Source organism: Coturnix japonica, unplaced genomic scaffold, assembly GCF_054131305.1.
Source record: "Coturnix japonica strain WE unplaced genomic scaffold, WE-NBRP24 Scf054, whole genome shotgun sequence".
Classification (NCBI taxonomy): domain Eukaryota; kingdom Metazoa; phylum Chordata; class Aves; order Galliformes; family Phasianidae; genus Coturnix; species Coturnix japonica.
Window position 1 is genome coordinate 981,654 of NW_028188957.1, and position 20,792 is coordinate 1,002,445.

The window sequence follows — 20,792 nt, forward strand, 5'->3', positions numbered from 1 at the left end:
TGTTCTATGGCAGAACCAGGTCAGTTCTATGGCAGTACTGGGTCAGTTCTATGGCAGTACCAGGTCAGTTCTATGGCAGTACTGGGTCGGTTCTATGGCAGTACCAGGTCAGTTCTATGGCAGTACCGGGTCAGTTCTATGGCAGTACCAAGTAAGTTCTATGGCAGTACCGGGTCAGTTCTATGGCAGTACCAGGTCAGTTCTATGGCAGTACCAGGTCAGTTCTATGGCAGCACCGGGTCAGTTCTATGGCAGTACCGGGTCAGTTCTATGGCAGTACCAGGTCGGTTCTATGGCAGTACCAGGTCGGTTCTATGGCAGTACCGGGTCAGTTCTATGGCAGTACCAGGTTGGTTCTATGGCAGTACCGGGTCGGTTCTATGGCAGTACCGGGTCAGTTCTATGGCAGTGCAGGTCAGTTCTATGGCAGTACCAGGTCGGTTCTATGGCAGTACCGGGTCAGTTCTATGGCAGTACAGGTTGGTTCCGTGTGCTGATGAAAGGCCCAGCGCTGTGTTTGTGTGGGCTCTATTAGTCCATATTTGGACCTATTGATCTGGACATTATTAATCCATATTTGGACCTATTGATCTGGACATTATTAATCCATATTTGGACCTATTGATCTGGACAGTATTAGTCCATATTGGACATATTAAAGTGGACAGAATCAGGTTGTCATGTAAAAATCCCAACCCGATTTTACTCTGAACAAGCAGCAGCAGCAGCAGCCCCTTGGACACGGTGCGACTGCGAAGCCGACGGGAACGGAACTGAAGGGTCCAAAGGGAACACACAGAATCCAGGGGGAAACAGAATGGGAACGGGGCCGGGATCGCCACGTGGTACGCACCCAACAGGACCCGGCCCACCAGCACTCACCAACCAGGACCCGACCCATTGGCATTGACCAACCAGGACCCAACCCACCAGCACTGACCAACCAGGACCCGACCCATTGGCATTGACCAACCAGGACCCAACCCACCAGCACTCACCAACCAGGACCCGACCCATTGGCATTGATCAACCAGGACCCAACCCACCAGCACTGACCAACCAGGACCCGACCCACCAGCACTGACCAACCAGGACCTGACCCATTGGCATTGACCAACCAGGACCCAACCCACTGGCAATGACCAACCAGGACCCGACCCATTGGCATTGACCAACCAGGACCCAACCCACCAGCACTCACCAACCAGGACCCGACCCATTGGTATTGACCAACCAGGACCCAACCCACCAGCACTGACCAACCAGGACCCGACTCATTGGCATTGACCAACCAGGACCTAGTCCACCAGCACTCACCATCCAGGACCTGACTCATTGGCATTGACCAACCAGGACCCGACCCACCAGCACTGACCAACCAGGACCCGACCCATTGGCATTGACCAACCAGGACCCAACCCACTGGCATTGACCAACCAGGACCTAGTCCACCAGCACTCACCAACCAGGACCCGACCCATTGGCATTGACCAACCAGGACCCGACCCATTGGCATTGACCAACCAGGACCCAACCCACCAGCACTAACCAACCAGGACCCGACCCATTGGCATTGACCAACCAGGACCCAACCCACCAGCACTAACCAACCAGGACCCGACCCATTGGCATTGACCAACCAGGACCCAACCCACCAGCACTAACCAACCAGAACCCGACCCATTGGCATTGACCAACCAGGACCTAGTCCACCAGCACTCACCAACCAGGACCCGACTCATTGGCAATGACCAACCAGGACCCATCCCATGGTACCAACCAACCAGGACCCAGCCCACCAGTACTGACCCACCAGGACCCAACCCATGGGCACCACATGGTACTGACCAACCAGGACCCGACTCATTGGCATTGACCAACCAGGACCCAACCCACCAGCAATCACCAACCAGGACCCAACCCACCAGCACTAACCAACCAGGACCCGACCCATTGGCACTGACCAACCAGGACCTAGTCCACCAGCACTCACCAACCAGGACCTGACTCATTGGCATTGACAAACCAGGACCCAGCCCATGGTACCAACCAACCAGGACCCGGCCCACCAGCACTCACCAACCAGGACCTGACCTACTGGCATTGACCAACCTGGACCTGGCCCACCAGCACTGATCAACTAGGACCCGACTCATTGGCATTGACCAACCAGGACCCGGCCCACCAGCACTGACCAACCAGGACCTGCCCCACTGACACCCATCCCACTGATACCCATCCCACTGACACCCATCCCACTGATACCCATCCCATTAATGCCCATCCCATTGATACCCATCCCATTGATACTCATCCCATTGATGCCCATCTCATTGATACCCATCCCACTGATACCCATCCCATTAATGCCCATCCCATTGATACCCATCCCATTGATGCCCATCCCATGGATGCCCATCCCACTGATGCCCATCCCATTGATACCCATCCCATGGATGCCCATCCCATTGATACCCATCCCATTGATACCCATCCCATTGATGCCCATCCCATTGATATCCATCCCATGGATGCCCATCCCACTGATGCCCATCCCATTGATGCCCAGTCCACTGATGCCCATCCCATTGATACCCACCTCATTGATGCCCATCCCATTGATATTCATTCTGTTGATACCCATCCCATTGATACCCACCTCATTGATGCCCATCCCATTGATATTCATTCTGTTGATACCCATCCCATTGATACCCACCTCATTGATGCCCATCCCATTGATACCCGGCCCACTGATGCCCATCCCATTGATGCCCATGGCAGTGAAGCCTGTCCCACTGCGGTCCATCAGTCCTTGTCCCACGGATGCCCAGTTCACCAGTGCCAGCTCACTGATGCCCCATCCACTGATGCCCACCGTATCACAGCCTGGCCCAGTTCTTTCCAGTCTACTGATGCTCAGCCCATTGATGCCCAGTTCTCCAGCACCATCCCATTGATGCCCAGTTGACCAGCACCATCCCATTGATGCCCAGTAGACCAACACCAGCCCATTGATGATGCCCATTTAACCAACACCAGCCCATTGATGGTGCCCACTTGACCAGCACCAGCCCACTGACACCCAGTAGACCAGCACCAGCCCATTGATGCCCAGTTGACCAGCACCATCCCATTGATGCCCAGTTGACCAACACCATCCCATTGATGCCCAACTGACCAGCACCAGCCCATTGATGCCCAGTTGACCAACACCAGCCCATTGATGCCCAGTTGACCAACACCAGCCCATTGATGCCCAGTTGACCAGCACCAGCCCATTGATGCCCAACTGACCAGCACCATCCCACTGACACCCAGTAGACCAGCACCAGCCCATTGATGATGCCCAGTTGAGCAGCACCAATCCACTGATGATGCCCAGTTGACCAACACCAGCCCATTGATACCCAATAGACCAGCACCAGCCCACTGACACCTGGCCCATTGATGCCCAATTGACCAGCACCAGCCAATTGATGGTGCCCAGTTGACCAACACCAGCCCATTGATGCCCAGTTGACCAGCACCAGCCCATTGATGGTGCCCAGTTGACCAACACCAGCCCATTGATACCCAATTGACCAGCACCATCCCACGGACACCTTCCCATTGACGCCGGGTTCTCCGCTGCCCGGCGCAGCCGTTCCCAGTCCCTCAGTGCAGTCCATCAGTGCCCGACCCGCGGCTGCCCGGCGCAGTGATGCTGCTCCATGTCTGCATGGCGGGGCCGCGCTGTCCCTGCCCACTCCGGGGGTGGTTGTGGGTCCTCCAGCCCCACTCAGCCCCACTGAGCGCTGGAGGAGCCGTCCGCCATGGAAGGCGGCTGGAGCCACAGCTCGTTAAGCGCACACACTAATGAGATCCTGGCGGTGGCGGCCGGGAGAAGCGGACGTGAACCAGAGGGTGCCGAGAGCTGCCAATGTCTGCGCAAAGCGGGGGAGCCAGAGGTCCCTGTGGGGCTCATCCTTCCTCTTCGTCCTCCTCCTCCTCCTCCTCCTCCTCCTCCTCCTCCCTTAGGACACAGCGGGGTCTTTGGGTTTGGGCTGCTCAGTCCCGGACAAGAGGGAGATGGTGGGATCGTCGCCATATTCGTCCCCGTCGGTGAAATAGGAGCCCTCCCCCAACTCAAAGAAGATGGGGAGGTCTCCGCTGCCCACGTCCACCGCGCTCGAGTCCACCAGGAAGAGGGGCTGAGCCGTGTAGTGCACCAGCTGCTTCCCTGCAAGGCAGCACCGCGTGGGACGGGGTCAGGGTGGGGAGGGGGACGGCATGGGGACGTGGGGATGGGATGGGGAGGTGGGGATGATGTGGGGCAGTGGGGATGGGATGGGGAAATGGGAATGGGATGGGGACAAGGGGATGATGTGAGGAGGTGGGGATGGGATGGGGAGGTGGGGATGGGATGGGATGGGGACATGGGGATGATGTGGGGAGGTGGGAATGGGATGGGGAGATGGGGATGGAATGGGGACATGGGGATGATGTGGGGACGTGGGGTTGGGATGGGGAGGTGGGAATTAATGGGATGGGGAGGTGGGGATGGGATGGGGTGGGGAGCTGGGGATTAATGGGATAGGGAGGTGAGGATGAGATGGAGAGCTGGGGATGGGATGGGGAGGTGGGGATGATTTGGAGAGGTGGGGATGGGATGGGGAGGTGGGGACGATGTGGGGAGGTGGGGTTGGGATGGGGAGGTGGGGATGGGATGGGGACGTGGGGATGAATGTAGGGAGCTGGGGATGGGATGGGGAGGTGGTGATTAATGGGACAGGGGGGTGAGCATGAGATGGGGAGGTGGAGATGGGATGCGGAGGTGGGGATGATGAGGGAGGGTAGGGATGGGATGGGGAGGTGGGGATGGGATGGGATGGGGATGTGGGGATGATGTGGGGAGGTGGGGTCAGTATGGGGACGTGGGGATGGATGTAGGGAAGTGGGGTTGGTATGGGGAGCTGGGGATGGGATGCGGAGGTGGGGATGATGAGGGGGGTAGGGATGGGATGGGGTGGGCAGGAGGGGATGGGATGGGATGGGATGGGGAGGTGAGGATGGGATGGGGAACCGGGTATAGGATGGGGAGGTGGGGTTAGGATGGGGAGGTGGGGATGATGTGGGGCGGTGGTGTTGGGATGGAGAGGTGGGGATGGGATGGGATGGGATGGGATGGGATGGGATGGGATGGGGACGTGGGGATGATGTGGGGAGGTGGGGTCGGTATGGGGAGCTGGGGATGGGATAGGGAGGTGGGGATGATGAGGGGGGGTAGGGATGGGATGGGGTGGGCAGGTGGGGATGGGATGGGATGGGATAGGGAGGTGAGGATGGGATGGGATGGGATGGGATGGGGAGGTGGGAATACCACGGAGAGGTGGGGATAGTGCTGGGAAGGCCATGGGGTGGGGGGGGGAAGATGTGGGGAGGTGTGGATGATGTGGGGACATGGGGATGATGAGGGGACATGGGGATGATGAGGAGTGCCAGGAATGCTGTGGGGAGGTGGGAACATTAGTGGGAACTGGGAATGCCATGGGGAGGTGGGGATTTAATGGGAAGATTGGGATTGATACGGAGAGTCAGGAATGCCGTGGGGAGGTGAGGATGCCATGGGGAGAAGGGGATGACATATGGGGGGGGATGCCATGGGGGGGGTGGGGATGCCATGGGGAGAAGGGGATGGCATGGGGGATGGGTGGGGATGCCATGGGGGATGGGGGTGCCATGGGGGGCTAGGGATGCCATGGGGGAGAGAGGATGCCATGGGGGATGGGGATGCTATGGGGGGGGGGTGGGGAAGCCATGGAGGGGAGGGGATGCTATGGGGGGTGGGGATGCTATGGGGGGGTGGTGGGGATGTGGGGATGCCATGGGGATGCCATGGGGATGCCATGGGGGATGGGAGCAGGGCAGCAGGGCTGGAGCTCTCTCTGGCTGCCCTTGCAGGAAGGGAAGGCCGTCCCAGTGGGTGCTGGGATGCAACATTTATGCATCCAAAGCTCTCTGTGAGCAGAGCTGCAGCACCGCAGCAATGCAGCACCACAGCAATGCAGCACCACAGCACTGCATCCCTGCAGCACCACAGCACCACAGCAATGGAGCACCACAGCAATGCAGCACCACAGCAATGCAGCACTGTAGCACCACAGCATCACACCACTGCAGTACTGCAGCACTGCAGCACCACAGGTCTGCAGTACTGCAGCACTGCTTACCTGCGTCTGCTGCACCGGTATCGGCCTCCGACGGCTTCTGCTGCTCCTGCGATGAGAGCAGGTCCTGGATCTGCAGGGAGAGCAGCGGGCGCTCAGGGCTCCATGCAGAACTGCAGCTGCATCCGGGATGGAGCCTCCGAGCAACGGCTTCCGTGTGTGCAAAGAAGGATGATCATGCACTGCTGCAAGCTGACCCTGCATTGCTGCAAGCTGACCGTGCAATGCTGCAAGCTGACCCTGCATTGCTGCAAGCTGACCATGCCATGCTGCAAGCTGACCCTGCACTGCTGCAAGCTGACCATGCACTGCTGCAAGCTGACCATGCACTGCTGCAAGCTGACCATGCAGTGCTGCAAGATGACCATGCACTGTTGCAAGCTATCCCTGCATTCCTGCAAGCTGACCCTGCATCACTGCAACCTGCCTCTAGCACTCCAACCTGCCCCTGCACCACTGCAACCTGCCCCTGCACTGATCCCACCTGCCCTGCATTGCTGTAACCTGCCTCTTGCACTGCAACTTGCCCCTGCATTGCCGCAACCTGCTTCTAGCACTGCAACCTGCCCCTGCATTGCTGCAACCTGCCCTTGCATTACTGCAATCCGCCTCTAGCACTGCAACTTGCCCCCCCATTGCTGCAACCTGAGCCTCCATTGCTGCAACCTGCCCACGCACCATTGCAACCTGCCTCTGCACTGCAACCTGCCCCTGCACCACTGCAACCTGCCCCTGCACGGATCCCACCTGCCCTGCATTGCTGCAACCTGCCTCTTGCACTGCAACTTGCCCCTGCATTGCTGCAACCTGCCTCTAGTACTGCAACCTGCCTCTGCATTGCTGCAACCTGTCCATGCACCATTGCAACCTGCCTCTAGCACTGCAACCTGCCCCCTACTGCTGCAACCCGCCTCTAACACTGCAACCTGACCCTCCATTGCTGCAACCTGCCTCTAGCATTGCAACCAGCCCTGGCATTGCTGCAACCTGTCCTTGCATTGCTGCAACCTGACCCTGCATTGCTGCAACCTGCCCTTGCATTACTGCAATCCGCCTCTAGCACTGCAACTTGCCCCTCCATTGCTGCAATCTGACCCTCCATTGCTGCAACCTGCCCACGCACCATTGCAACCTGCCTCTAGCACTGCAACCTGACCACGCACCACTGCAACCTGCCCCTGCACTGATCCCACCTGCCCTGCATTGCTGTAACCTGCCTCTTGCACTGCAACTTGCCCCTGCATTGCTACAACCTGCCCTTGCATTACTGCAATCCGCCTCTAGCACTGCAACTTGCCCCTCCATTGCTGCAACCTGAGCCTCCATTACTGCAACCTGCCCATGCACCATTGCAACCTGCCTCTGCACTGCAACCTGACCATGCACCATTGCAACCTGCCTCTAGCACTGCAACCTGCCCCTGCACCACTGCAACCCGCCCCTGCACTGATCCTACCTGCCCTGCATTGCTGTAACCTGCCTCTTGCACTGCAACTTGCCCCTGCATTGCTGCAACCTGCTTCTAGCACTGCAACCTGCCCCTGCATTGCTGCAACCTGCCCTTGCATTACTGCAGTCCGCCTCTAGCACTGCAACTTGCCCCTCCATTGCTGCAACCTGAGCCTCCATTGCTGCAACCTGCCCATGCACCATTGCAACCTGCCTCTGCACTGCAACCTGCCCCTGCACCACTGCAACCTGCCCCTGCACGGATCCCACCTGCCCTGCATTGCTGCAACCTGCCTCTTGCACTGCAACTTGCCCCTGCATTGCTGCAACCTGCCTCTAGTACTGCAACCTGCCTCTGCATTGCTGCAACCTGTCCATGCACCATTGCAACCTGCCTCTGCACTGCAACCTGCCCCTTACTGCTGCAACCTGCCTCTGCACTGCAACCTGCCCCTTACTGCTGCAACCTGCCTCTAACACTGCAACCTGCCCCTTACTGCTGCAACCTGCCTCTTGCACTGCAACATGCCCCTCCATTGCTGCAACCTGCCCTTGCATTACTGCAACCTGCCTCTAGCACTGCAACATGCCCCTGTGCCACTGCAACCTGCCCCTGCATTGCTGCAACCTGCCCCCGCATTGCTGCAACCTGTCCTTGCATTGCTGCAACCTGCCTCTAGCACTGCAACCTGCCCCTGCATTGTTGCATCCCCATCACTCCACGTTTGTTCCTTCCCATTCCTCAGAGCCCTGTGAGCAGTTTCCTGCATGCATCCCTGCCTGCAGGCGCTGCAATGGTCCCCCAATGCATTGCAGTAACTCACGCTGGCCAAGCTGCTGTCCAGGTCTGGGAGGTTCATGTCCGTAACTGTCATCGAAGGGCTGAAGAGCTGCAGGAAGGAGCCGTGTTGGGGCTGGGGAGGGCAAGGCTTTGGGTGGGGGGTGGTTTGGGGATGGAGCTGAGGGGCTGGGGGGGGGTTGGGGGGCTTGGGGGTGTTGTTGGGAAGGTTGAAGAGTTGCAGGAAGGAGCTGGGGGGGGCTGCGGGGGGACAAGGTTTTGGGTGGGGGGTGGTTTGGGGGACTTGGGGGGGTTGTAGGGAGGGCTGGGGGTTGTGGGGAGGACTGAAGAGCTGCAGGAAGGAGCTGTATTGGGGTTGGGGGGGGACAAGGTTTTGGGTGGGGGGTGGTTTGGGGATGGTGTTGAGGGGCTGGGGGGGGTTGGGGGGGTTGTAGGGAGGGCTGAAGAGCTGCAGGAAGGAGCTGGGGGGGGCTACGGGGGGACAAGGTTTTGGGTGGGGGGTGGCTTGGGGATGGTGCTGAGGGGCTGGGGGAGGTTGGGGGGGTTGTAGGGAGGGCTGGGGGTTGTGGGGAGGGCTGAAGAGCTGCAGAAAGGAGCTGTATTGGGGTTGGAGGGGGACAAGGTTTTGGGTGGGGGGTGGTTTGGGGATGGTGCTGAGGGGCTGGGGGGGCTTGGGGGGGTTGTAGGGAGGGCTGGGGGTTGTGGGGAGGGCTGAAGAGCTGCAGGAAGGAGCTGGGGGGGGCTGGGGGGGGCAAGGCTTTGGGTGGGGGGTGGTTTGGGGATGAAGCTGAGGGGCTGGGGGGGGCTTGGGGGGGTTGTTGGGAGGGCTGGGGGTTGTGGGGAGGGCTGAAGAGCTGCAGGAAGGAGCTGTATTGGGGTTGGGGGGGGCAAGGTTTTGGGTGGGGGGTGGTTTGGGGATGGAGCTGAGGGGCTGGGGTTGGGTTGGGGGGTTTGGAGGGCTGGGGGTTGTGGGAAGGGCTGAAGAGCTGCAGGAAGGAGCCGTGTTGGGGCTGGGGGGGCAAGGCTTTGGGTGGGGGGTGGTTTGGGGATGGAGCTGAGGGGCTGGGGGTGGGTTGGGGGGTTGTGGGGAGGGCTGAAGAGCTGCAGGAAGGAGCTGTGATGGGGCTGGGGGGGGCAAGGTTTTGGGTGGGGGGTGGCTTGGGGATGGTGCTGAGGGGCTGGGGGGGGTTGGGGGGCTTGGGGGTGTTGTTGGGAGGGTTGAAGAGTTGCAGGAAGGAGCTGGGGGGGGCTGCGGGGGGACAAGGTTTTGGGTGGGGGGTGGCTTAGGGTACTTGGGGGGGTTGTAGGGAGGGCTGGGGGTTGTGGGGAGGGCTGAAGAGCTGCAGGAAGGAGCTGTATTGGGGTTGGGGGGGCAAGGTTTTGGGTGGGGGGTGGTTTGGGGATGGAGCTGAGGGCCTGGGGGGGGGGTTGGGGGGTTTGGGGGGTTGTAGGGAGGGCTGGGGGTTGTGGGGAGGGCTGAAGACCTGCAGAGAGGAGCTGTATTGGGGTTGGGGGGGCAATGTTTTGGGTGGGGGGTGGTTTGGGGATGAAGCTGAGGGGCTGGGGGGGGCTTGGGGGGGTTGTATGGAGGGCTGGGGGTTGTGGGGAGGGCTGAAGAGCTGCAGGAAGGAGCTGGGGGGGGGCTGGGGGGGTGACAAGGTGTTGGGTGGGGGGTGGTTTGGGGGGTTGGGGGGGGTTGTTGGGAGGGCTGGGGGTTGTGGTGAGGGCTGAAGAGCTGCAGAGAGGAGCCATGATGGGGCTGGGGGGGGCAACGCTTTGGGTGGGGGGTGGTTTGGGGATGGTGCTGAGGGGCTGGGGGTGGGTTGGGGGGTTGTGGGGAGGGCTGAAGAGCTGCAGGAAGGAGCTGTATTGGGGTTGGGGGGGGCAAGGTTTTGGGTGGGGGGTGGCTTGGGGATGGTGCTGAGGGGCTGGGGTTGGGTTGGGGGGCTTGGGGGTGTTGTTGGGAGGGTTGAAGAGTTGCAGGAAGGAGCTGGGGGGGGCTGCGGGGGGACAAGGTTTTGGGTGCGGGGTGGTTTGGGGATGGAGCTGAGGGGCTGGGGGGGTTTGGGGGGGTTGTTGGGAGGGCCGGGGGTTGTGGGGAGGGCTGAAGAGCTGCAGAAAGGAGCTGTATTGGGGTTGGGGGGGCAAGGTTTTGGGTGGGGGGTGGTTTGGGGATGGAGCTGAGGGGCTGGGGGGGGGTTGGGGGGTTGTAGGGAGGGCTGAAGAGCTGCAGAAAGGAGCTGGGGGGGGCTGGGGGGGCCAAGGCTTTGGGTGGGGGGTGGTTTGAGGGGCTTGGGGGGGTTGTTTGGAGGGCTGGGGGGTGTGTGTGTGTGTGTGTGTGTGTGTGTGTGTGTGTGTGTGCACTCACGTCCAGCAGCGCGCTCGTGTCCACGCTGAAGCCGTGCGTGGTCAGCATGGTCTGCAGGTTGTCCAGGTTGGAGTCAATGGTGTCCAGGTGGTCGTTGAGCTCGTTCCTGTGCGTGGGGGGGAGAAAGGGGGGGGGGACAGAGGGGACATCAACACGGCACCAGGATCTGCTGCACTCGGACACTCAGCAGGTAGGGAGCTCCAACCCAACACAATCAATGGCTCTGTGATCTGTAAGGACCCTTCCAACCCAACCATCCCATGGCTCTGTGATCTGTAAGGACCCTTCCAACCCAACCACCCCATGGCACTGTGACCTTTAAGGACCCTTCCAACCCAACACAATCAATGGCTCTGTGATCTGTAAGGACCCTTCCAACCCAACCACCCCATGGCTCTGTGATCTTTAAGGACCCTTCCAACCCAACCATCCCATGGCTCTGTGATCTGTAAGGACCCTTCCTCACAACTATTCCATGGCTCTGAGACCTTTAAGGACCCTTCCAACCCAACCCAATCAATGGCTCTGTGATCTACAAGGACCCTTCCAACCCAACCCAATCAATGGCACTGTGACCTTTAAGGACCCTTCCAACCCAACCATTCTATGGCTCTGTGATCTTTAAGGACCCTTCCAACCAAACCCAATCAATGGCTCTGTGATCTACAAGGACCCTTCCATCCTAACCATCCTATGTCTCCGTGATCTGTAAGGACCCTTCCTCACAACTATTCCATGGCTCTGAGATCTTTAAGCTCCCTTCCAACTCAACCCATATTGTGGTTCTATGATCTTGCAGGGCCCTTTCCAACTCGACCCATTCTGTAGCTCTATGATCTTTAAGGACACTTCCCAACCATTCCATGTCTCCATGACCTTTGAGGACCCTTCCAACCCAATCATACCACATCTCTATGACATTTAATTACCCTTCCAACTCAACCATTCCACGGTTCTACATTCTTCAAGGACTCTTCCAACCCATGCATTCCAGGTCTCCATGATCTTTAAGGACCCTTCCAACCCAACCATCCTGTCATTCAACCAACCTATACCATTCCCATGCCTCTATGACCTTTAAGGACCCTTTCAAACCATGCGTTCCATGTCTTCATGATCCTTAAGGAGGCTCCCAATGGAATCATCCCATGGACACACGGACACAGGGACACATGGACACATCCCTGCACTGCATGGACACACGGACACACGGACACACAGACACAGCCCTGCACTGCATGGACACATGGACACAGGGACACACAGACACAGCCCTGCACTGCACGGACACATGGACACAGGGACACAGAGACACAGCCCTGCACTGCATGGACACATGGACATAGGGACACACAGACACAGCCCTGCACTGCATGGACACATGGACATAGGGACACACAGACACAGCCCTGCACTGCATGGACACATGGACACAGGGACACACAGACACAGCCCTGCACTGCACGGACACATGGACACAGGGACACACGGACACAGCCCTGCACTGCATGGACACATGGACACAGGGACACACAGACACAGCCCTGCACTGCATGGACACATGGACATAGGGACACACAGACACAGCCCTGCACTGCATGGACACATGGACACAGGGACACACAGACACAGCCCTGCACTGCATGGACACATGGACATAGGGACACACAGACACAGCCCTGCACTGCATGGACACATGGACACAGGGACACACAGACACAGCCCTGCACTGCATGGACACATGGACATAGGGACACACAGACACAGCCCTGCACTGCATGGACACATGGACACAGGGACACACAGACACAGCCCTGCACTGCACGGACACATGGACACAGGGACACACGGACACATGGACCCATGGACACATGGACACATGGACACAGGGACACACAGACACAGCCCTGCACTGCATGGACACACGGACACAGGGACACACGGACACAGCCCTGCACTGCATGGACACACGGACACAGGGACACAGAGACACATGGACACAGCCCTGCAATGCATGGACACATGGACACAGGGACACATAGACACAGGGACACACAGACACAGCCCTGCACTGCATGGACACACGGACATACGGACACACAGACACATCCCTGCACTGCATGGACACATGGACACACGGACACATGGACACACGGACACATTCCTGCACTGCATGGACACATGGACACAGGGACACATGGACACACGGACACAGGGACACACGGACACAGCCCTGCACTTCATGGACACACGGACACACGGATACAGCCCTGCACTGCATGGACACACGGACACACGGATACAGCCCTGCACTGCATGGACACACGGACACATGGACACACGGACACATGGACACAGCCCTGCACTGCATGGACACACGGACACAGGGACACACGGACACAGCCCTGCACTACACGGACACAGTCCTGCACTGCATGGACACACGGACACATGGACACACGGACACATGGACACACGGACACATGGACACACGGACACACGGACACATGGACACACGGACACATGGACACACGGACACAAGGACACACGGACACACAGGAGTCCCATAGCGGCTCCTGGGCCGTTTCCAGGCCGACATTCCCCCCCTGCACTCAGAGCTGCCTTTGGTTCCAGCTCCTTCCCTGGAACAAAGGCTGCTCTGTGGGTCTGATTCCACCCGGGGCCCCATCACCCACCTGGGGGGGTTTAATCCCACCCCGGGGGGGCTCATCCCCCCTTAATAACCAATAATAGGAGGGATGTGTGCTCCAGCACTGATAATAGGGTCAGTATTGTCGGTGCCCCGGGGTCAACACACAAAGCGGCCGACATCAGCCAACACCTCCATATTACTCCATATTACTGCGGCCCAGGGCAGGGGGGGCGGGCAGGAATGTGGGCACGGCCCTTTGGGGGGGGACACGGGGGGTCTGGGCTGAGTTCTTTGGTCCCTTCCAATGCAACCACTCGGTGCTTCTGTGATCTGTAAGGACCCTTCCAACCCAACCATCCATTTAGTGGCTCTATGAAACTTAAGGCCCCTTCCAACCCAACCACTCGGTGCTTCTGTGATCTGTAAGGACCCTTCCAACCCAACCATTCATTTAGTGGCTCTATGACCTTTAAGGACCCTTCCAACAAAACCACTCAGTACTTCTGTGATCTGTAAGGACCTTTCCAACCCAACCATTCATTTAGTGGCTCTATGATCTTTAAGGACCCTTCCAACCCAACCATCCCATGGCTCTACCACCTTCAATGTCCCATCCAACCCAACCATCCCATTGCTTTACCATCTTCAATGTCCCATCCAACCCAACCATCCCATGGCTCTACCACCTTCAATGTCCCTTCCAACCCAACTATCCCATGGCTCTACCATCTTCAATCTCTTCCAACCCAACCATCCCATGTCTCCACCACCTTCAATGTCCCATCCAACCCAACCATCCCATGGCTCTACCATCTTCAATGTCCCATCCAACCCAACCATCCCATGTCTCTACCACCTTCAAGGTCCCTTCCAACCCAACCATCCCATGGCTCTACCACCTTCAATGTCCCTTCCAACCATCCCATGACTCTACCACCTCCAAGGTCCCTTCCAACCCAACCATCCCATGACTCTACCACATTTAAGGTCCCATCCAACCATCCCATTGCTCTACAACCTTCAAGGTCCCTTCCAACCCAACCACCCCATGGCTATACCACTTTCAAGGTCCCATCCAACCATCCCATTGCTCTACCACCTTCAATGTCCCTTCCAACCCTACCATCCCATGACTCTACAGTCTTCAGAGTCCCTTCCAACCCAACCATCCCATGGCTCTACAGTCTTCAGAGTCCCTTCCAACCCAACCATCCCATGACTCTACAGTCTTCAAGGTCCCTTCCAACCCAACCATCCCATGGCTCTACCACCTTCAAGGTCCCTTCCAACCCAACCAACCCATGACTCTACAGTCTTCAATCCCTTCCAACCCAACCATCCCATGTCTCTACCACCTTCAAGGTCCCTTCCAACCCTACCATCCCATGGCTCTACCACCCTCAACGTCCCTTCCAACCCAACCACCCCATGTCTCTACCACCTTCAAGGTCCCTTCCAACCCAACCACCCCATGTCTCCACCACCATCAAGGTCCCTTCCAACCCCCCCAACTTTCTGATTCCACCATCGTACCACACATCCACCTTCACACCAACGACAGCAGCTCCCAGAGCAGCTCAGCATCCGAGCGCCGCGGGGCCGCGGGGCGGCAGCACTTACTTGTCGAGGCAGGCAACGCTGAGGCACTTTTCCTGGGGCTGAGGCTGCGTGGTGCTGTTGCCGGCCGTGGCGGTCGTGGTGCTGGGCTCGTTCTCCTGCAGGATGGAGTCGATGAAGGTGGAGGGAGACAGAGGGGTTTCGACAGCGGGGGGGTTCCCTGGGCTGGCCTCCTCTACCTTGGGGCTGCGGGAGGGGCTGGGGGGCTCCTCTTTGATGCGGACCACGGGGCTGCTCCTGGGGGGAAGGAGGAGGAGGAGGGTGAGCACCTCGCACGCGTGGTTTCTGGTTGTGCTTCCACACAACAGGGCAGGAATCCTGTGCTCTCACGTGTAAAACCTCGAGTCAGCCACAAAGGTGAGGTTGGAAGTGTCCCCAAATGCTTCTTCCCCAGCTCTGATCCCGTATCTCCCATTTGGTGCAGCTCCCCCTGCACTCCCACTGCTGGCTGTCCTGGTTGGACAACAGTCGGCCAACACTTGACCAATGGCTGACAAACAGCCAATCATTGACCAACAGTCAACCAGTAGTTGACCGACAGCTGACCAATGACTGACCAGTGGTTGACCGACAGCTGACCAATGGTTGACCAGTGGTTGACAGACAGCTGAACAATGACTGACCAATGGTTGACTGACAGATGACCAATGGTTGACCAATGGCTGACTGACAGCTGACCAATGACTGATCAATGGTTAACTGACAGCTGACCAATGACTGACCAATGGTTGACTGACAGCTGACCGATGGTTGACCAATGGTTAACTGACAGCTGACCAATGACTGACCAATGGTTGACTGACAGCTGACCGATGGTTGACCAATGGTTGACAGACAGCTGAACAATGACTGACCAATGGCTGACTGACAGCAGACCGATGGTTGACCAATGGTTAACTGACAGTTGACCAATGGTTGATCAGTGGCTGACCATCAGTTGACTGACAGCTGACCAATGGTTGAATGACTGTTAACCAATGGCTGATCACTGGTTGACTGACAGTTGACCAATGGTTGACCAACGGTTGACTGACAGCTGACCAACAGCTGACTGATAGTTAACCAGTGGTTGACCAACAGTTGACCAATGGCTGATCAATGGCTGACTGACAGTTGACCAATGGTTGAACAGTAATTGATCAATGGCTGACTGACAGCTGACCAACAGCTGACTGATAGTTAACTAATGGTTGACCAATGGCTGACCAATGGCTGACTGACAGCTGACCAACAGCTGACTGATAGTTAACCAGTGGTTGACCAACAGTTGACCAATGGCTGATCAATGGCTGACTGACAGCTGACCAATGGCTGAACATTAATTGATCAATGGCTGACTGACAGCTGACCAACAGCTGACTGATAGTTAACCAGTGGTTGACCAACAGTTGACCAATGGCTGATCAATGGCTGACTGACAGCTGACCAATGGCTGAACATTAATTGATCAATGGCTGACTGACAGCTGACCAACAGCTGACTGATAGTTAACCAGCTTGACCAACCATTGGCCAATGTTTGACCAACAGCTGGCCAACAGCTGACCAATGGTTGACTGACTGTTAATCAATGGCTGATCACTGGTTGACTGACGGTTGACCATTGGTTGACCAACGGTTGATCATCACTTGGCTGACAGCTGACCAACGGTTGACCAATGGTTGACTGACAGTTGGCCAACAGCTGACTGATAGTTAACTAATGGTTGACCAATGGCTGATCAATGGCTGGCTGATGGATGACCAACAGCTGACTGATAGTTAACCAATGGTTGACCAACAGTTGACCAATGGCTGATCAATGGCTGACTGACAGCTGACCAACAGCTGACTGATAGTTAACCAATGGTTGACCAACAGTTGACCAATGGCTGACCAATGGCTGACTGACAGCTGACCAACAGCTGACTGCTAGTTAACCAGCGGTTGACCAAAGGGAAGGGAAGGTGGCTCCTTTGGTCAGCCCTTATTGCGAGGATGGAATTCAGTGGTTTGGGGGTGGAAGAGGCTCAACCAGCCCCACCAGAACAAACAGCGATGACAAAAGAGCATGAAAAGGCCCATTGAGCAAAGACGTGGCCTGTATTTAAGTGGGAGTGTTCCTGGCAGGGAGCATTAAGGCAATAAATGGATCTGTGGGTGATAATAAATGCATCTGTGGGTGATAATAAATGGACCTATGGGTGATTATAAACGGCATCTGTGGGTGATTCAGTGCCCTGGGGGAAGCACCAATGGCAGAATAACCTATTGAAGAGGAGGGAGAAAAGAGACCACAATGATATCAAGAAAGATGGGCCAAACAGCCCCCTGGGTTTGATGGGAGTGGGGCACTGGGGGCACTGGGGGAGGCTTTGGCCATCCCAGCAATGGGGCTGGAAGTGCACAAGTGGGTTCCTCGAGGGTCCAGGTCCCTCTGTTCTTCTTCTGGCGATGTCAGCACAAAAAAAAAGGAGCTGCTGTAATATGGCACCATGGAATGGGTTCCATAGAAGGGAACTTAGAGACCAGGGAGACACAGAGTCAAAGAATGAGTTGGGTTGGAAGGGTCCTGGAAGATCACAGAACCACATCATGGTTGGGTTGGAAGGGTCCTGGAAGATCACAGAACCACATCATGGTTGGGTTGGAGGGACCCCCCAGCCCCACCCCTACAGGGGTTGGGGGAAGATGTGCCCAGCAATGGGGACGAGATGTAACCAGCAATGGGAATGAGATGTGCCCAGCAATGGGAACGAGATGTGCCCAGCAATGGGGACGAGATGTGCCCAGCAATGGGGACGAGATGTGCCCAGCAATGGGGACGAGATGTGCCCAGCAATGGGGACGAGGTGTGCCCAGCAATGGGAATGAGATGTGCCCAGCAATGGGGATGAGATGTGCCCAGCAATGGGGACGAGATGTGCCCAGCAATGGGGATGAGATGTGCCCAGAAATGGGGACGAGATGTGTCCAGCAATGGGAATGAGATGTGCTCAGCAATGGGGACGAGATGTGCCCAGCAATGGGGATGAGATGTGCCCAGCAATGGGGATGAGATGTGCCCAGCAATGGGGATGAGATGTGCCCAGCAATGGGGACGAGATGTGCCCAGCAATGGGAATGAGATGTGCCCAGCAATGGGGATGAGATGTGCCCAGCAATGGGGATGAGATGTGCCCAGCAATGGGAATGAGATGTGCCCAGCAATGGGGACGAGATGTGTCCAGCAATGGGGACGAGATGTGCCCAGCAATGGGGATGAGATGTGCCCAGCAATGGGGATGAGATGTGCCCAGCAATGGCGATGAGATGTACTCAGCAATGGGGATGAGATGTGCCCAGCAATGGGGACGAGATGTGTCCAGCAATGGGGACGAGATGTGCCCAACAATGGGAATGAGATGTGCCCAGCAATGGGGACGAGATGTGCCCAGCAATGGGGACGAGATGTGCCCAGCAATGGGGATGAGATGTGTCCAGCAATGGGGACGAGATGTGTCCAGCAATGGGGACGAGATGTGCCCAGCAATGGGGATGAGATGTGCCCAGCAATGGGAATGAGATGTGCCCAGAAATGGGGACGAGATGTGTCCAGCAATGGGAATGAGATGTGCTCAGCAATGGGGATGAGATGTGCCCAGCAATGGGGATGAGATGTGCCCAGCAATGGGGATGAGATGTGCCCAGCAATGGGGATGAGGTGTGCCCAGCAATGGGGACGAGATGTGTCCAGCAATGGGGATGAGATGTGCTCAGCAATGGGGATGAGATGTGCCCAGCAATGGGGATGAGATGTGCCCAGCAATGGGGATGAGGTGTGCCCAGCAATGGGGACGAGATGTGCCCAGCAATGGGGACGAGATGTGTCCAGCAATGGGGACGAGATGTGCCCAGCAATGGGGATGAGATGTGCCCAGCAATGGGGACGAGATGTGCCCAGCAATGGGGATGAGATGTGCCCAGCAATGGGGATGCGATGTGTCCAGCAATGGGGACGAGATGTGCCCAGCAATGGGAATGAGATGTGTCCAGCAATGGGGACGAGATGTGCCCAGCAATGGGGATGAGATGTGCCCAGCAATGGGGATGAGATGTGCCCAGCAATGGGGACGAGGGGCACAAAGCAGAGTTCCATCTGAACGTGAGGGTGCCCACAGAGGTGACCCCCAGGAGAGCTCCGAGCTGCCCACCTACCTCTCATCCAGGCTGCCGCTGGGAGACGCCGAGGGGCTGGACTGGGCCAGCTCCGTCACATCTGAGATGATGGGACCCGAGTTGGTGGATGAATCCGGGGAGTAGATGTTGGAGCCGCTGTACGCTGGGGAAGAAGCCTGGAACGACAAGGGCAGTGAGGTTCCACGGCAGCAGGAAGGAACACGAGTACCACAACCCCTGCCCGGAACACTTGGGCTTTATGGAACACACAACTTGAGGCTTTCCCCTCCCACTCTGCACCCCAACTTCTAACTCCCATCAAAGCATTGATCAGATGGACAAAACTGTTCATCCTTTTCTGTTCCCTCCCAGCTGCCACCTCCGTCCCATGAGCTCCACTATCACAGAGCACTGCCCTGCATCCGTGAGCAGATACACACCAAGAGGAGCCACAGGAAACCCCATAGGGATCCATCCACCCCCCAGTGCCCACTCACTGCGTATGGGGATGAGCCGTGGACGTGCTCCAGGGAGTATTGGCGGCTGTATTTGGGCATGGAATGCGCTGAGCTGCTGTCGTTCAACATCAGGGGGCTGCAAGAGAGGCACAAACACCGCGGGGTCACCACAATGCACTGATCACAACCACAATGACCAGAACCAGAACCAGCACCAGCACTGCCGGGGTACGGCCATGGGGGGATGTGATGGGGTGGGGGTGGAGATGAGATGTGGGGGATGAAAAGGAGGTAGAAATGCAGACTTACATCTTCCTCTTGACGCCGAGGATGCGGTTGGATTGCACCAGTGAAATCAAGAACTGGATGAGCTGCGAGGACAGGAAAAGGAGAAGCTGTTGGGACGCACGGAGCGAGTCGGGTTAAGGCACAGATGGAAACAGTTGTGGGTGATGTGAAGGTGGGAGAGGGGCTGCCAGCACACAAGGCCGTGCCACCATCCAGCCAGACCCGGACACAGCGAGGGCTGGGTGAGGAGGAGCCCGGTGGGCTTCAGAATGGGAGGTGCAGGGTCCTGAGCCCGGGGAGGAACGGCTGCGTGGAGCAGAGCAGGATGGGGCTGAGCTGCTGGGAAGGAGCCCGGCCAGAACGACCTGCGGGTCCTGGTGGGCAACGGCTGCACAGAGGTTGAGGGGTGGTCAACCAATGGTTGGTCAGTGGTTGGGATGTGGTTGAGAGGTGGTCAACCAATGGTTGGTCAGTGGTTGGGATGTGGTTGAGCAACAGTTGACCCAGTGATTGACCAATGGTTGACCAGTGGTTGATCAATATTTGGGCACTGGTTGACCAATGGTAGACCAATGGTTGACCAATGGTAAACCAATTGTTGACCAATGGTAGACCAATGGTAAACCAATGGTTGACCAATGGTAGACCAATGGTAAACCAATGGTTGATCAATGGTTGACCAATGGTAGACCAGTGGTTGATCAATATTTGGGCACTGGTTGACCAATGATAGACCAACGGTTGACCAATGGTAGACCAACGGTAGACCAATGGTTGACCAATGGTAGACCAATGGTTGACAAATGATTGACCAA

General features: G+C 57.3%; 2 protein-coding genes across 5 annotated transcripts in view; both read right to left on the reverse strand.

The window, feature by feature from the left end:
- Positions 1 to 675: 675 nt before the first annotated feature.
- HSF1 (heat shock transcription factor 1) overlaps positions 676 to 20,792 on the reverse strand; it is a 79,253-nt gene continuing 59,136 nt past the window's right edge. The window contains exons 6-15 of one of the 4 annotated variants that reach the window (XM_085533137.1): positions 19,999 to 20,060; positions 19,729 to 19,825; positions 19,271 to 19,407; positions 15,275 to 15,332; positions 15,099 to 15,193; positions 10,826 to 10,931; positions 8,483 to 8,548; positions 6,213 to 6,282; positions 2,720 to 4,222; positions 676 to 2,599 (exon numbers count right to left, since the gene is read on the reverse strand). In XM_085533137.1, the coding sequence (XP_085389263.1) occupies positions 4,017 to 4,222; positions 6,213 to 6,282; positions 8,483 to 8,548; positions 10,826 to 10,931; positions 15,099 to 15,193; positions 15,275 to 15,332; positions 19,271 to 19,407; positions 19,729 to 19,825; positions 19,999 to 20,060 (897 nt within the window). In that variant the 3' untranslated portion in view covers positions 676 to 2,599; positions 2,720 to 4,016. Of the gene's footprint in view, positions 2,600 to 2,719; positions 4,223 to 6,212; positions 6,283 to 8,482; positions 8,549 to 10,825; positions 10,932 to 15,098; positions 15,333 to 19,270; positions 19,408 to 19,728; positions 19,826 to 19,998; positions 20,061 to 20,792 lie in introns of all 4 variants that reach the window. The other 3 variants (XM_085533135.1, XM_085533136.1, XM_085533134.1) reach the window with 3 other exon arrangements.
- On the reverse strand, positions 10,938 to 15,092 carry LOC146752027 (uncharacterized). The gene is made up of 2 exons (XM_085533144.1): positions 11,402 to 15,092; positions 10,938 to 11,313 (listed from the first exon to the last, which is right to left on the reverse strand). Exon 1 carries the CDS (start codon positions 13,391 to 13,393, stop codon positions 11,915 to 11,917), a length of 1,479 nt encoding a protein of 492 aa, XP_085389270.1. The 5' UTR covers positions 13,394 to 15,092; the 3' UTR covers positions 10,938 to 11,313; positions 11,402 to 11,914.